Here is a 14,931-nt window from a genome sequence, read left to right as displayed (position 1 = left end):
GTAAACATTTGCTCTAGCCTATTAAACAGTGTGTAAGCATCTATTTTTTCAAAAATTTCCTGAGCCTCGGGATCGGAGGGGGACACTCGTTTTGTAGTTACGAATATGACTGGTGATATTCGTCAACACGAATACGCTTTACGAATATGAAATGGGGATCAGCTCAAAAGTTTCACAAATGTGTGACGTATCCGTTTTCGTTATCGTATTCGTAAGGTTGCGAAACCTCCCTATTATTTCTTGTTTTTATCATGAATCCAGGCTAGATTATTAGTGGACAGTCACAAAAGTTGTATACATCCTGACTTATGGCGGCGCCCTACCACATGGACAATATTACTGTTACCAACTGTTAATACAGGGAAAACCGCGGATCGGATTACTCATTCTTGTGCTTGTGACATTGTTCTTTGCTCACACGGTCACGACACGCGGTGAGCGTCCTGTGTTTTATACTGTAAAATCCTTTCTAAATGGATCATCCACGGGAAATAGCAAATACAATAAAACAATTTGAAGAAGCAATTGAACAAGTTGAAGAATTTTTTAATTCAATAGGCCGCAACACCGTAGTTTTAAAACCTGCAGTAGAAACACTGTCGTTGGCACCACCACCAGACAACAGCGACGACGGGCCTAGGCCTACTACTAGTAAGAAGAGTACTAGGCCTAGGACCAGTGAAGATGTCACCGATAGTGCACGATTTGGGCCTAGCAGTAAATTTGATAAAAACAGACCAAAAGACATTTTTAATGATGAAACAGACCACAATAGGAGTGTCGATGTAAGAATAATTAAATAGGCCTTTTTTAGTAGAATAGGCCTACAGCTTTTAAACAAATAAAAATGCTCTTTTCTTTTTTCATAACATTATTGCCAATTGGTACTGTCTGTAGGCAGGTTTTTCCGGGCCCTAACTTAATTTTGAACAGCAAAAATACACATACAGGACTGTATACAATGAAGGAAAAAATGATGGGGTCATGTGTGGGCATGTTTTAATTGTTATTGTAATGTGTTTTTCCCCTAATTAATATATATTTATTGGGCTTCCACATCACAGGCTTGCCTTTCATGCATGGATTGCCAACTTTCTTTTTACACTTCGTTGTACTGTATTATTATAAGGTTTATTTTTTGCTAATTAATAAATATAAAAAAAGAAAATAGAGAAAATAATAATTTTATGAGATTTAAAATAAAAGAGTAATGATAGGGCCTATGTTTTTTTATATATATTTATCAAAATGAATTATTTGAAATTCAATACTTACCTATCTTATTTATGTATCTTATTAATTTATATTGTAATACAGTTACTAATAGGCTAGTTTAGGAAAGAAAGAAAATAAATGTTATTGAACCTAAAAAGTAAGTTTGGTACCTAAAACTCAAATCAGTTATGCACTTGTCAATTGTATGACCCACTATACGACCCCTGGGAGAGGTGTGTCATTTACAAAAAATTACTGATGCAGGGGTGCGTCAAAAAACCTAGAAGGTACGTCACATTAATGAACAATGGTGTGTCAATGTCCGTCACTTTACCACTAAAAATATCATAAACAACATGGTCGCGTCATGGTCACTTAAAGGTAGGTCACATTTTTTACGAACATTTGCGTCCTGGTATTCATAAGGTATGACGCACATCGGACAAATGATGCACCTCTCCCGGGGGTCGTACAGTGGGTCATACAATTGACAAGTGCCTTAAATCTAACTAATTTTCATTTATTACAGCCAGATCCACTTAATCAAGCTAAGAAGCATTTAGTTGATGCATATGCTATCAATTCAGTTTTTTGGAGTAAGTTTTTTGCTCACTTTCCTTCCCCCACTTTTGTCTGGAACAGTACCTTTGTATCTTTGTCACTTTTATTATGTGTAGTTGTACAGCAAATGATGGAAGTCTGTCACGCATTTCAACTATGCACAAATAAAATTCTATGATTGATCATATTAAATTCAGAGCAAAAAGATATTTTTTAATAAAACTTAACAAAAGTATACTTCATAATATGGGTCAACTTATGTTATCACTATTTTATAATTTTAGTGTACCTATGTGTTCAAGGTGTTGATCCAAGAGGCCATATTAAACATGAACTGGTTAGTAGTGAATTTGTCATGTCAATCAATTTTATAACTATTTCAATACAAATAGAGAGACTATTTCTATCATCATTATGATTATCAGTACTTTCCCTTTCAATATTTTCATTATCATAATTAGTTTAAAAATATTTTTAACTATTGCAGGAGAGAATAAAAAAATATATGAACTTAATAAAGCAAGCTGTTGATAAACAAAAAGGTAAGTTAAACTTAGTGATTCAGTTGTATATCATATTAAATCATAAATTCGGCCTATGGGGCTATTTTTTTTAATATGGAATATAATGATTCCCAAATTACAAGGTTTATATACGATTCATACCACCATAAGCATACAGTATGGTAAATGTGCTCAATACAGTAGGCTTATTGTGAGGAACTTTGCTATACATGGTGTGAACGATCATAATAGCTCATAACATATTTTTCCTCCATACAAAAAAAATATGTTTATTCCTCAAATCATAATGTGAAAATAATTAAATAATAATGAAATACTCTTAATGGCTCGTGCTATATTAATGCAGCATATAGTAATTTGTTGAGATTGAATCATTTCCGTTACTCTAGCAATTTGATTTTTTTTCCAGCACCAAAATTGAATGTCAAGGCATCTAAACGTTTAATTAGAGGCGCAATGTTTGATACAAGTAAGTAAAAAATAGCTGTTTTTCATTAGCAGTATTGGTCACAGTCTTATTTTACTATTTAAAATGTTTTACTTTTTTTCAGATGAGACAAATAAGAAGCTAAAAACAGAATAAGAACATTATACTTTTCCTAACCTCTGCAGACTGTCATATCATTACAGTAGGCTGTGTACAAAGAAATGATAATTTATGCTTATTTAAAAAAAAAAATACAGAATAAAGATAAAAAGGACAGAGACACTGTAGCCTGTTGTGTTTTATGTTTATTGTGCCAAACTTCAAAACATATACTTTTCCACCAAAGTCATGTCTATACATATGATGTAGAAGTTGAGATATGAGGAAAAATCTGTCAATATTATCATATGGCAGCCATTGAAAATGGCGGCAACTGGGTGAACTTAAAAATGTTGTATTTGGATTCCTTGACCCTCAAAACCTACATTTTGCCACCAAAATCATTGGCATCGCACAACGTGTCCATCTATTCATTCATTATCTACAGTTGTTTCAATAAAAATATGGCAAAACACAAAATGAAGAAGTAAGTGTACTCTAGTTTGCAAAAGACAAATATCTTCTGCATCATAAGTTGGAAGCTGTAATAAAACTGGGTATTAATAAAGAAATTCATTTTCAAGTGCAACTTTAAAAACTTCAAAATGATGATTTAGTCCTTCTTTAGTATGTATCTTGTATTGTTTTCCAAGAGCTCCACATAAATCTGATGTACCGTAAAAAACTCGGCCAATCCTGGAATGGACTAATGCCATTGAACACCTTAAAAATGAAATCAGTAATAAAAAGTAGGTTTCAGCATTGCATTCATTACCACACCTGTTATAGTTACACATAGAGCCACATTGTACTTCAAAAATTGCCCCCTTTGATTATGAAAACAGGTTTCCCACATCTTTCTTTTGTGTAAAAAACACAACTTACATGACACATGGCTCTCTAGTGCAATAAAGATCCAGACCAGTGCATAAATATTGACATTCTTTAGAATGAGAAGTGGTTGGTAACTCAGGAATAAGCTCACTAAAACCATCTCCTGAATCTTCTGATCAAGATACAACAAAAATGATTATATAGCGTGTAATTATAACTATCCAGAATGTCAAAACAAATATTTTTCTCTTTTAAATTAGCTTTTTGGAATATTAATAAAGATTGTGCTAAAAAAACTATTGTTCCTGGAAAAGGGTGCTGGTTATCTTATACCAAAACCAACATGTAACTATGGCTACCTTGTACCTGAACCAACTCTTACCCTAATCAATGTAACACACCAACAACAATCATCAATATTGTAGCACCCTTAATTCATCTCTAATTTTAAAAAGTGATGACGATGTCGAAAAATGAATTTGGGACCTTTTGGACCTCAAGAAAAGTCTGGTTTTGGGAGAGTTTCCGATGTTCAGAGAGTCCGATATTGGGAGAGTCGACTGTATAATAAAAATAGCCAAGAGGTACTTACAAAAAAGAAAGACTATACTACATGGTGAAAAACAAACTCCATCGGACACCAGTTTAGTATTTCAAAGATCTTACTGTATGTTTGGCAAGCTCCAGAGCCCTGAGTATGTGCAACTTTATCTATACACACCATCACAGCATGATGTAACGGATGTTGGTGTCGGTAATCAGAGGAAAAAGCTATCACTTTATTACACTTTGGATTTACAATACAAGCACCTATACAAATCTGGAAAAATAAGGAAAGAGTAGAGATACATTTTGAAGAGTCGTGGTCAGAATCCAATATATAAATGGAAACATTGCTGAGGTTAGGAATTAGTCTCTAGTTGGGGTCCACATAAAATAGTTGGTTGTTCTTATAATCTTGTCTGCATTTCAAAACCATTTTTGATAATCTTTTAAATTTGGCTCATCATCATCAAAACATATAACAAGTGTATTAATTACAAACAATATTTTGACGATGGATAAACATTAAAATTGTATTCATTTTTATAAATATTAGTAATAAAAAAACATTATTTAGGGAAGGTTTAAATAACTTACCCCTGAGTGTTGTATGCTGTTTTTGGCAATGTTAACTGCCTTTTTCATGTTACACACTATTTGATTGATTTCATGTTTTTGGAATATTGTACCATCTATCAGTTTTCTTATTCTACAAATATAACACAAATCATTAATTAAAATTTCTGTGTAACAAAAATAAAACATTACTATTACAGTATATTATGTTTGTATAAGTATAACATATTAGGAGCTTGGTTGTGATAAAAAAAAGAGACAAGGTAATAACTGAAATGCAAGACATTTAAGCAATAATCAGATATAAAGGCATATTGAGTTTTCATTCATATCTTACTTTTTGTCTTCATGAAATTTCGTTGACCAAAGCTTTGAAGCCTCATTAAATTGATGCCTTGTTAATGGTAATTTGGTAGGGACTTCTGTTACCCTAGAATTTAAAAGACAATCACATCTTCTTAGTAAATCATGAAGGATTGTATCACCTTTACTTGTTGGACACAAGATAACTTCAAATTTATCTGTAATACAAATATTAATAAATAAAAATACAAATTATTTATATCAAAGAAAAATGTGAGCAACCATTTTGATCTTCACATTCTTTTAACTTTCAAAAATGAATCTGTATTATAACATACTGTATAATGTGACCACTCAAGCTTGCAATGAGTGATGCTGGATGTGAGGTAGTTTAAACCAACAGAATACATACCTGTTCCATTTTCTTTCTTAGAACATTTTATTCTTTTTAGGTGTTTTAATTCATCTAATGGACACAACTGTTCAAGGTTTCTAAATAAAAAGAAAATTTGATGTTGATACACTTGGCCATGATTTTAATGATAACAAGAGCATCAATATCCCACTCTGTCTGAAGTGTATACATAATTCAAAATTGTTGAACTTCAATAATATTGTACAAATATAGAATGTTAAGTTATGACAGTATATTGTACATTTTAGGAGAGGGATGAATCTGTTAAACTTTGCTAGCACGCGTCGATATAACAATTTAAATGACTCATTGTACAAAAGAATCAAATCTCCTCCACAACCTGGGGTATGGACCTTTCTTTCTGCTGTACTGTGTATCACAAAGTAATTCTAAAATGATTTCTTTACGTTCAAATGATACAGCAAGTAAACAATGTTATGACAAAATGTCAATAAATGCATTATATTTTATCATTATTCAAACAAATTTAAATCTGTTTTTGAATGAAGAGTACAATAAGACATATTTAGCAGTAGCCTACCCGCTGTTTACTTGCTCAAATCTAACCCCTAGCCATCAGCGCAAGCTTGGTGGTCTAGAAGTATCATATCTGGAGGTTGTGGGTGGTTCGAGTCCCACCCGAGAATTAAACAAATTAAATAAAAACACAAAACATTACCTCAATACATCAGAAATGTCTTTACAGTCTTTAACTTCAGCAACATTAACAGGAACTGAGTGGAAAAATAATTAATAAAACTCTAACTTGGAATAAACAAATTGATAATGTAATAAACAAAGTTCTTCCTATCTATTATCGTTATGGCTAAAGATACGGTACCGTATCCATACTTCTAAAAACTAAAGGTATGGTAATTATAGAGGGCGCTATGTAAGATAGATGTTAATCAAATATGTTATTGCAATGGTCTTTTGAGTTTTTTTGGAGTTTTGGAATGCAATTTTAGCGTACCTTTAGCTCTATAATTACTGTATCTTTAGTTTTTAGAAGTATGGATACGGTATCGTATCTTAGCCACGGCGATCTATTATACCTAAAGAAAGCAATTGTTTTTTACCCCAAAGCATACAATCTATCCATGTTCTGGGAATTGTTTACTACTAGCTCTCTAGATCTTAAATACCGCTTATTCTTCGATGATCTTGAAATCCATAATGAATTTAAAATTACACCAAATCAATTGACCCATGATGGATACGAATTAGCAAGTAAATTTTTCGACAAACATTGTAAAATTTTTTCTGACCATGGCTTGGAACACACAAAATGATATATATAATACAATTCCTTCTCAAACTTAATTTATTCATTTTCTTAGTATTTAATCTTTCTCAATTTTTTCAGTTTTCTTAAATTTTTTTTTTGTAATTTGTTCTTATGTCTAATTTCTTGTTTTGTATTTATATTTAAGTGTGTATGTATTATTTTTCACCGTAAACTTGTTGCACATCTCACTGAGACTGTGCCTCTGATTTAAAAGAGATACTGTACAATAAAAGTTCAGTTCAGTTCTGTAAATCAATAATCGCTCCCCAATTTGATTATTGTTATGTATGTGGGGAAGATGTAGACAAGTACTTCAAAATAAAGGTGAATATCTCTCACCTGTTGGTATTGATTCAAAATAACAATCTGCTAAAACTGCTGTAATTCTATCTTCTTCCATCGTAAATTAAATACTCTGAAATTAATAAAATAGTTGACCCATTAGGCGCGCCATAGTAAAGGAGGAACTGCCGTAAGAAAAAAAAAATCGCCAACAGAACGAACCGCGACCGGAATGATCTGTTTTCCTCCTAGGCTCGGCTTAACCTTACCTACTATAGAATAATATTATGTTTGTTAATTAATAATCTCAATAACTCCATATGGACATATATAGGTGTACCTTACTTAGGCCTACACCATACCACCAACACTAGGTTTAATTAATGATTAAAAATACGGTATATCATCGAAAATGGCACATGTTGAAATTGCTTTTTGGAAAAGTATAAACACTCTTGGAAAGGGCGCCCTCACGTTGAAACCACCTTCGTTGAGCCCAAAAATAATCTAATCTAAATCAACTTCACCGAGAACCATATTTTAACAACTTATTAATTAGGGATGTATGATTTCAGAAAAATCGCGAGATTTAGGATATCACCATGCACGCGCTCGCCGTACAGCCGTAAATTGCTGTGACGTCACAAGTGCATGGCGAAATTAGTTTTTACTGTTGTTAACATACAAGAGATAGGTACCGTCACTTCTATTGCTAATTTGACCTGTATTAGGCTTAAATTTACCAAAATGTTTCAACTGGTATTTTGAAGAAACACTTTGCACTATATTTATTATGAATGCAGGTGTAAAGTTAGTGACAAGTTTCCATAAAGCAAAGAAACTTGTTTTGTTTAATGGAAGTTGAAAGAAATATCAACAGAAAAGAAGAAATTAAACCTTTGGAAATTCCCACAAGCTTAAAATCATGGAAATCCCTAAATCAGGCTTAAAATCATAATTGTATATAAATAACGGCGGAAAGTTCTTGATTAAGGTTAAATAACCTCTCCTTACAACGATAGGCCTCTCTAAAATAATAGACCATAGTTTGTTCCAATCTATAGATTTCTGTGTACTGTATTCATTTATTTATTCAAACATACCATGATCAGACTATTATTAGTAAAGTTATACAAATTACTTTAATTACTATTTAGTCTTGTATACAAATAATTTTTTTATTTTTGTGCAACAGGGCAAATAACTTCATGAAATGAAAGACAAAATATATTTTCTCTAGGCACGAAGCCAAGTGAAAACACAATATGACATTTCATCTTTCACCTCATGAAATTATTTACCCCATTGCACGAAAATATAAAAAAAAATGTTTTATAACACACCTACACAACTACAGCTGAACAACATTCCTAGGCCTTAGTAATAATATATGCTACCTCATTGTCGCGAATTTGATGTCGGCCTTCAGTCTCGCCCCCTCCTTCGTATTCCGTTTGGCAGAACTGAGCGATTTAAGAAATCACCTGTTCCTACTATGGCTAGACTGTTAAATGAAGTTAATGTTTTGTAATGTTATTTTGATAATCTGCTTTTTTAAATATTTTATATTTTACCTGTTTTTATCATGATTGTATATTTATATTTATATTGTACGACTACGGTTTCAGCCATCGTCTGTTTGTGTCATTTGAATAAAGATATATTATTATTAACTACTCCATAGTATTATTAACTACTCCATAGTATTATAATTTTAACTAAATAAACAATAATTGATTGCTTGATTATTTTGTGTTTTATAAAATGTATAAAATATTTTTAAAAATCAAAATGATTGGAATGGAACATATGGAATGAAAAATTAAACATGTCTACAATTCTTTCAATTGCTTTTGTTGAAATGTAGATTGTTAGTATTTAGGAAATATAGAGAATTTGAATATTTCATTTTTTTAAACATTAATTTGATTTACACTAACAATATATATCTTCATAAAATTACATTTAAAAAATTATAATTACATAAAAATCAATATTATATAGAGTTGCACTCTAATTATAAAACTATTACTATACATATGCTGCTTTAAAGCTACAAAAATCAAGAATACTCTAAAATAATGTGCAATTTTTTCTGCCAAATTACTGGAATCTGATTTGAGTGACAGTAACAGCTCCAGCTACCATCAAAGTGTTCACAGTGTGGAAAGGAATTCTATGCTTAAATTCCAAGAGATGCTGACCATTCACAGCTACACGAAAAGCATCATTCTGGCATAAGATGATCACCTAAAAAAGTTAAACTCTTATACATTATACTAAATGAGGAGCATAACAAAAACATATATACAAACAGATACAAAATCAATACAACAGAAATAACTTCCCTTTACTAAAAGTGTAGCCAAAATTGCAATGGATGAATAGAATAAATAGAAATACTATAAAACTCTAATTTAAAAAGTAAATAAATAAATACCTCAAAGAATCCATTTTCAATAAATGGAAAGAATTGAGCATGTTTTTCTTCTCCTCCCCACTTCTGGTTTGAAAGGGCATTGACAACAATTGTACGAGCTTTAAAACGAGGGTTGAAATGAAGAGCAATATTTGGACGAGGGCCTCTACCCTCTGGACCACACTGCAAGTTTATATGGAACCTAATAAATAAAACACATTTTTTAACACACGTTTATTTTTATATACCTTTTTAAATTATCAACTCAAACCTATGATACTGTAGGACAATTTAATACAGTACCTGTATTACCATGTTGATAATGATTTTTCTTTTATATTTTTGCAAATAGTTTAAGAACCTGTATCCGTCATATTATGTATTGTTTTGATGTATTATGTTAATTTGGATGCACCACTTCTGTGTGTGCCACCGATGCAAAGGTGTCATTTCCTAATAAATTATTATTATTATTATTATATTATTATTATTTAATTTAAATATTTTAATAATTGTTACTCAAATTGAAATGGCATCTTCAGTGATATTCTTTGTGGAACTGTAGCTTTAATCTGCATTTAGGCTTTGACAAATTCATACAAAGCCTTCGAATTCTAGGCTTTAAAAGGTCCTATGTGTCTGATTTGTTACGAATATGAAGTTTAAATGGGCATCTAATTTTTATAATTGATTTGATCAAAGTAGACACAATATTTCAGATTTATCAGTTATTTTCAGGTATCCAGAATGCTATAACTAACCTATCTGCACCAGGTTTCACAATGCCAGAAACAAACACAAGGCGACCTGGTGTCATTGCTCCTTGGATACCTCCAGTAAATGGTACCGGCTAGTAAAGGAAAGAAGGTACAAAATTAAAATACAGGCAAGTATTAATGTAGTAGGTATATAATGTATAATTAAAAGCATTAGGGTAGCCTATTAGGGCTGAAGAAGAATCGTTGGATGAGGTTCGAAAATGTAGGTACGTGGAATTATAATTATAAATATGTAGGTGGTTCATCAAGGTCAAAATCATACACTAATCTGTTGGAGTTGTATGCCGTGTACGATAGCACTGGAGGTTATCCCTTAGTGTAGTGTATATTGCAAAACATACTTTAATCTATGATGCCTTCTTTCCTGATGAGTTATTATTATTATGAATGACTTATTACTCTTTTTGAAAAACTTACAGGATTAAAAATCGGTCCTCCTGCAACCTAAAAAAAAAAAGGGTTATAGATACATTTTAGTTTGCTTTATTCAAATTGAAACGGTTTACTTTGGCTTCTTTATATAGTTGCTTATCACAAGCAAGTTTGATATGTAAACACAGTGATAAACATTTGTATGCTTACCTGCGGCTCACCTCCACTGTATCTGATTGAATAAAGCTGTACTTTGCCATCAACAGCAAGTGTATTGATACGGTTTAGTTGTTCAATTCTGTGTTTGTATTCAACAAAATGCTGTCCATTCACTGCAACCTGAAAATCATACACTAACTTTTATATAATACCAGTATTAGATTATTTCAATTAATAGTTATCAGAACATAACATAATACTATTTTACTCAGTACCACCCACACAATCATGTAGGTATAAATCCACCACTAATGTGGATGAATTTTATGCTCACTGGTTGATGCAGGTGGGCTTTATGTTTCTTCTCCAAAATTGATAGATACATACACTGTAATAATTCTACACGATATACTATAAAGATACATATTATAATTATTTAAAATTACCTTAAATTGGTGTGGCTCACATAAGATAATAACTTGAAAGTGTTGTCCATGAGCAAATGGAAAATAGCTTCCATGATTTTCTTCCTTGCCCCAGCCTTGGCGAACTAAGGAGTTACGCACAACCTTTTGGGCTTGAAATCTTGGGTTGAAATGCATGGCAATATCTGCACGTGGACTGGTACTTGTACCACACTGCAAGTTGATATGAAATCTATCAAATAAAAGTAAAGCCTTTACTCGAATGGGTTATTACAGAATAATGATGGTATATGTGGTATACTTATACCATGTTTTGAGGATATGCCGTAGATACTGGCACTAACAAATTTAGATCCACTATTTCAATTTCAAAATCCATATCTGTACGTATTACAGTATTACAAAAATCACAAATTGTCTTTAATAGACAAATATGTGCAAACTGGGTGCACATTAAAAGTGTTCTTATTTTGGTTTGGAGTTGATGGTAAAACCAATAAATTACAGCTAAATGGTGAGCTGAAAATGGCCAAATATTACGCGATAATAAACAATGAAAGAAATACAGTGTACTACCTATCTGCTCCATGAGGTACAACTCCCTGGATGAATATCATTTTGTTGGGAACCATTTGTCCTTGAATGTTGCCCACATATGGAACAGGCTACAAAATGATAAATACTATTCCTGTACACATTGCAGGGATTAAATATTCAAAGGCTCTACATAAATCAGCAATTCTTTGAAATATTTATTTTCAAGTAAGCATTTTCAAATGTGTTTATCAGGGAAATTGGATTAACATGCCTATTATGAAATATAATATTTGCCATCAATGTGTAGTTTTTTGTTGTAATGTAATCAATCGTGGTTTAAGCACTGATTTCACAATATTTTGCACATGTTTTTACACATATTTTCCTTCAATTTCCAAAATGCTTAAAACCAACAATCCCACTATTGACTTTTGTATGTACTGTGTAATGGAGTTTTTCAAATTGTCATTTTTATATCAACATAACCCCACTCGCAAACACAGAACCTTTACAAACGTTCTGCTTTGATTTTGGAAAGGTCTGTATGTCTAGAACATGACCATGTTTGTAGTCAGTAGGTCTTCATCTTATAGAGTTCTGTGGTGTGACGTCACAACGATAGATGGCGCTGCATGGTAGCTAGCCAACCAAAAAATGCGTTTAACGCTACTATGTTGATAAACTGTATAGATCTGTATTTCTATCAAATTATGTATCTTAGCTTGATTTTTTTAACTTAAACTGTAGTTGAAGAATAAATAGATTATTAAAAACAAATATTTAGTGATCTTTTGAAATTTTAGTTTGTTTTTATTGAAAATTAGTAAGTTTTAAAATGACTACTTCAATAAGCCTATTCCAAACCATTGGTGACCTTGGAGTCACTCAGGCAGGTTGAACGCATTTTTTGGTTGGCTAGCAACCATGCAGCGCCACCTACCGTCGTGACGTCAGCACCGCAGGACTCTATATTTAAATATTATGTCTAGAATAATGTAAAAAATGACAATGTTTAGGTATTGAAATATATTATGGTAATTGCCACAAATTATGATTCTTGTTGGTTCCCATGTTTTGTTGATACTGTATATAAATATCAAATGAATAAAGTAAATAAAGATACGTGCAGAAATTGAAAAAAAAAGATCATTCTTTACCGGGTTCACAATAGGGAACTGCTGACCTGCTGTTGGATAAAACGCCATTTTTGATCTGCAAAAAAAAAACAATCTTAATTGTATTTAACTACTGTGAAGCAGCATTTCATCAAGGAGGAAGTAGGATCCAGGAAGTACATTAGGAACACTCTAGTGGGAACTTTTGGATATGCGTAAGTTTTGCAGGTTTATGCCTTTACAGCGTTTATTCGAATAAATATGGTATATACTAGATCGGAATATTTATTTTATATTTTTTCCAGAACATTAATTAATAATGATAAAACCAATATTTCACATTCGTGATGAAAGGATTTTATCCGTCTCTTTGTTGCACCAATGGAAGCATATTTGTATGGTATATTTGCACTAAACGAAAGATTTTTGTTTGTAGTATCTACCATTTGTAGGCCTACCTTGAATCATGTCGCGCATACTTTACGACCCTGGCTGAATACGCAAAGAACAATATACATATGGCAAATTGGCATGCCGACTATACGCGACCGAAGTTAACTGTAAACGCGACCGAAATTATTTGTAACCGCTAGGAGAGGCCTTATTAATATTAGTCTAGAAAATATGTTGTCTGGGCAAAAAAAAACAAATGATAGGCTTTAGTCTTACCTGAAACTAAAGCACGGTACCTACTATTAATATCAGCTACCTGTCTAAATCAACGTGCATTGGGCAAAACACCACTTATTATAATAATGCCGCGTACCAGGTACTATACTCTGTACCACCCGGAAGAAGGATGGAAAGTAAATACTCAAGAAACCGCCACCGTTACGACGTATTATATTACAAGGTAATTATTATACATAAGAAGCAGAGGTAATTTGCATATTCATGAGGGTCAAAAGGTCCTCAACGTATAGAGCGCCGACCGCCAGAGGGCGCGGGTGCAGAAATAATATTTCTGTCATGTACAGTGAGCTGTAAGCCGAAGGCTAGAGGGCATACTCCAGACTGAAAAGTGATTCCAAAAGGAGGGCCGATACAGTAGTATGAGAGTGACTACTACCAAATACCGAGAACCATATTTTGACAATTCTATATGATTTCAGAACAATTGTGAGATTTACGATATCGCCGCGCGCGCACGCCGTACAACCGTCGCCGTAAATTGCCGTCGCCGTCAAGTGTGCTACTACCTTGTCTTGACCGGACCGGCCCCGTGTGGCAGCAGTATGACGTATGTGATGACGTATTGGAATCACTCAACCATATCGCATTCACAACTTTCCTCTCCTTATGTGTGTGGTGTGATTGACACGCGACGCGACGAGTCGTCGGTTTGTGTTGATGCTGGTATACTACTAGATATGCCCACTACTAGTATACTAGGTAGGGCGCCTATGCCTAGTCTCGCCTAGGCTAGCTACACTACTAACTAGGTATCGAGTCGGTCTGATAAATTATGCCTAACTTCATAAACTTTTAGAGTTAGGCCGGTGGATTACCAATAGTGTAATACAATCATCATCGTCTTTATTCACCAAAAATCAACGCGATCGTATTAAAAACGTTTTGAGTGCGATATGGTTGAATGATCCCAGAGCATCATACGTCATGTTTCTAGCTACTCTCTTAAATTTTACTAAGCACACACTGACGTCACAACAATTTACGGCGACGACACGGCCCGCTCTAGGGCGAGCTCGCGCGGCGATATCGTAAATCTCGCGATTGTTATGAAATCATATGTACATGCCTAATATGTTGTCAAAATATGGTTCTCGGTAAAGTTGTCCTTTAAACTAAACTAAAATCTTCAACTCTTGGGTTTGTCCTTCAATTTATTAACATTTGGTCTTAACTTTCAGCTTGAATATCAATCTTTAAATTTTAAACTTCAGCATATTTTTTTTTGTTTGCGTGATCATCTGTCAATCAATAACACTCAGCTCACCAACATCAATTTCATTCAAACTGCAAACAGAGGAACTCTGGAGAACAAAGATCATCAACGTCTGCAATCAGACATGACACCAGAAAAAGTTCCACAAAGAC

The 14,931-nt window shown here is 33.0% G+C and overlaps 3 protein-coding genes across 7 annotated transcripts; 1 reads left to right on the top strand and 2 right to left on the bottom strand.

Annotated features, from left to right (window-relative positions):
* The first annotated feature begins 381 nt into the window (after nt 1-381).
* LOC144851717 (uncharacterized) lies at nt 382-3,007 on the top strand. The gene is made up of 6 exons (XM_078709312.1): nt 382-785; nt 1,745-1,811; nt 2,061-2,113; nt 2,264-2,318; nt 2,710-2,769; nt 2,852-3,007. The coding sequence occupies exons 1-6, from the start codon at nt 474-476 to the stop codon at nt 2,881-2,883; spliced, it is 579 nt and encodes a 192-aa protein (XP_078565438.1). The 5' UTR covers nt 382-473; the 3' UTR covers nt 2,884-3,007.
* Nucleotides 3,008-3,038: 31 nt separating this feature from the next.
* On the bottom strand, nt 3,039-7,547 carry LOC144851716 (putative inactive tRNA-specific adenosine deaminase-like protein 3). 3 transcript variants are annotated; one of them, XM_078709309.1, is made up of 9 exons: nt 7,408-7,547; nt 7,125-7,200; nt 6,177-6,231; nt 5,495-5,574; nt 5,117-5,300; nt 4,801-4,912; nt 4,327-4,480; nt 3,712-3,832; nt 3,039-3,549 (listed from the first exon to the last, which is right to left on the bottom strand). In XM_078709309.1, the coding sequence occupies exons 2-9, from the start codon at nt 7,183-7,185 to the stop codon at nt 3,387-3,389; spliced, it is 930 nt and encodes a 309-aa protein (XP_078565435.1). In that variant the 5' UTR covers nt 7,186-7,200; nt 7,408-7,547; the 3' UTR covers nt 3,039-3,386. The 3 variants fall into 3 exon arrangements, with proteins under 3 accessions (XP_078565435.1, XP_078565437.1, XP_078565436.1); XM_078709311.1 differs by having other exon boundaries at nt 7,413-7,431; XM_078709310.1 differs by lacking the exon at nt 7,408-7,547 and adding an exon at nt 7,337-7,362.
* Nucleotides 7,548-8,107: 560 nt separating this feature from the next.
* On the bottom strand, nt 8,108-13,684 carry LOC144851805 (galectin-4-like). 3 transcript variants are annotated; one of them, XM_078709427.1, is made up of 9 exons: nt 13,583-13,684; nt 12,916-12,970; nt 11,798-11,886; nt 11,243-11,453; nt 10,848-10,976; nt 10,683-10,709; nt 10,248-10,336; nt 9,508-9,688; nt 8,108-9,317 (listed from the first exon to the last, which is right to left on the bottom strand). In XM_078709427.1, exons 1-9 carry the CDS (start codon nt 13,600-13,602, stop codon nt 9,171-9,173), a joined length of 948 nt encoding a protein of 315 aa, XP_078565553.1. In that variant the 5' UTR covers nt 13,603-13,684; the 3' UTR covers nt 8,108-9,170. The 3 variants fall into 3 exon arrangements, with proteins under 3 accessions (XP_078565553.1, XP_078565555.1, XP_078565554.1); XM_078709429.1 differs by having other exon boundaries at nt 13,567-13,664; XM_078709428.1 differs by having other exon boundaries at nt 13,543-13,659.
* Nucleotides 13,685-14,931: the final 1,247 nt, after the last annotated feature.

The sequence above is a fragment of the Antedon bifida genome, chromosome 9 (assembly GCF_963402885.1).
Source record: "Antedon bifida chromosome 9, ecAntBifi1.1, whole genome shotgun sequence".
NCBI lineage: Eukaryota > Metazoa > Echinodermata > Crinoidea > Comatulida > Antedonidae > Antedon > Antedon bifida.
Note: the sequence above shows the minus strand (reverse complement) of the source record. Positions and strands in the feature narration are given on the sequence as shown.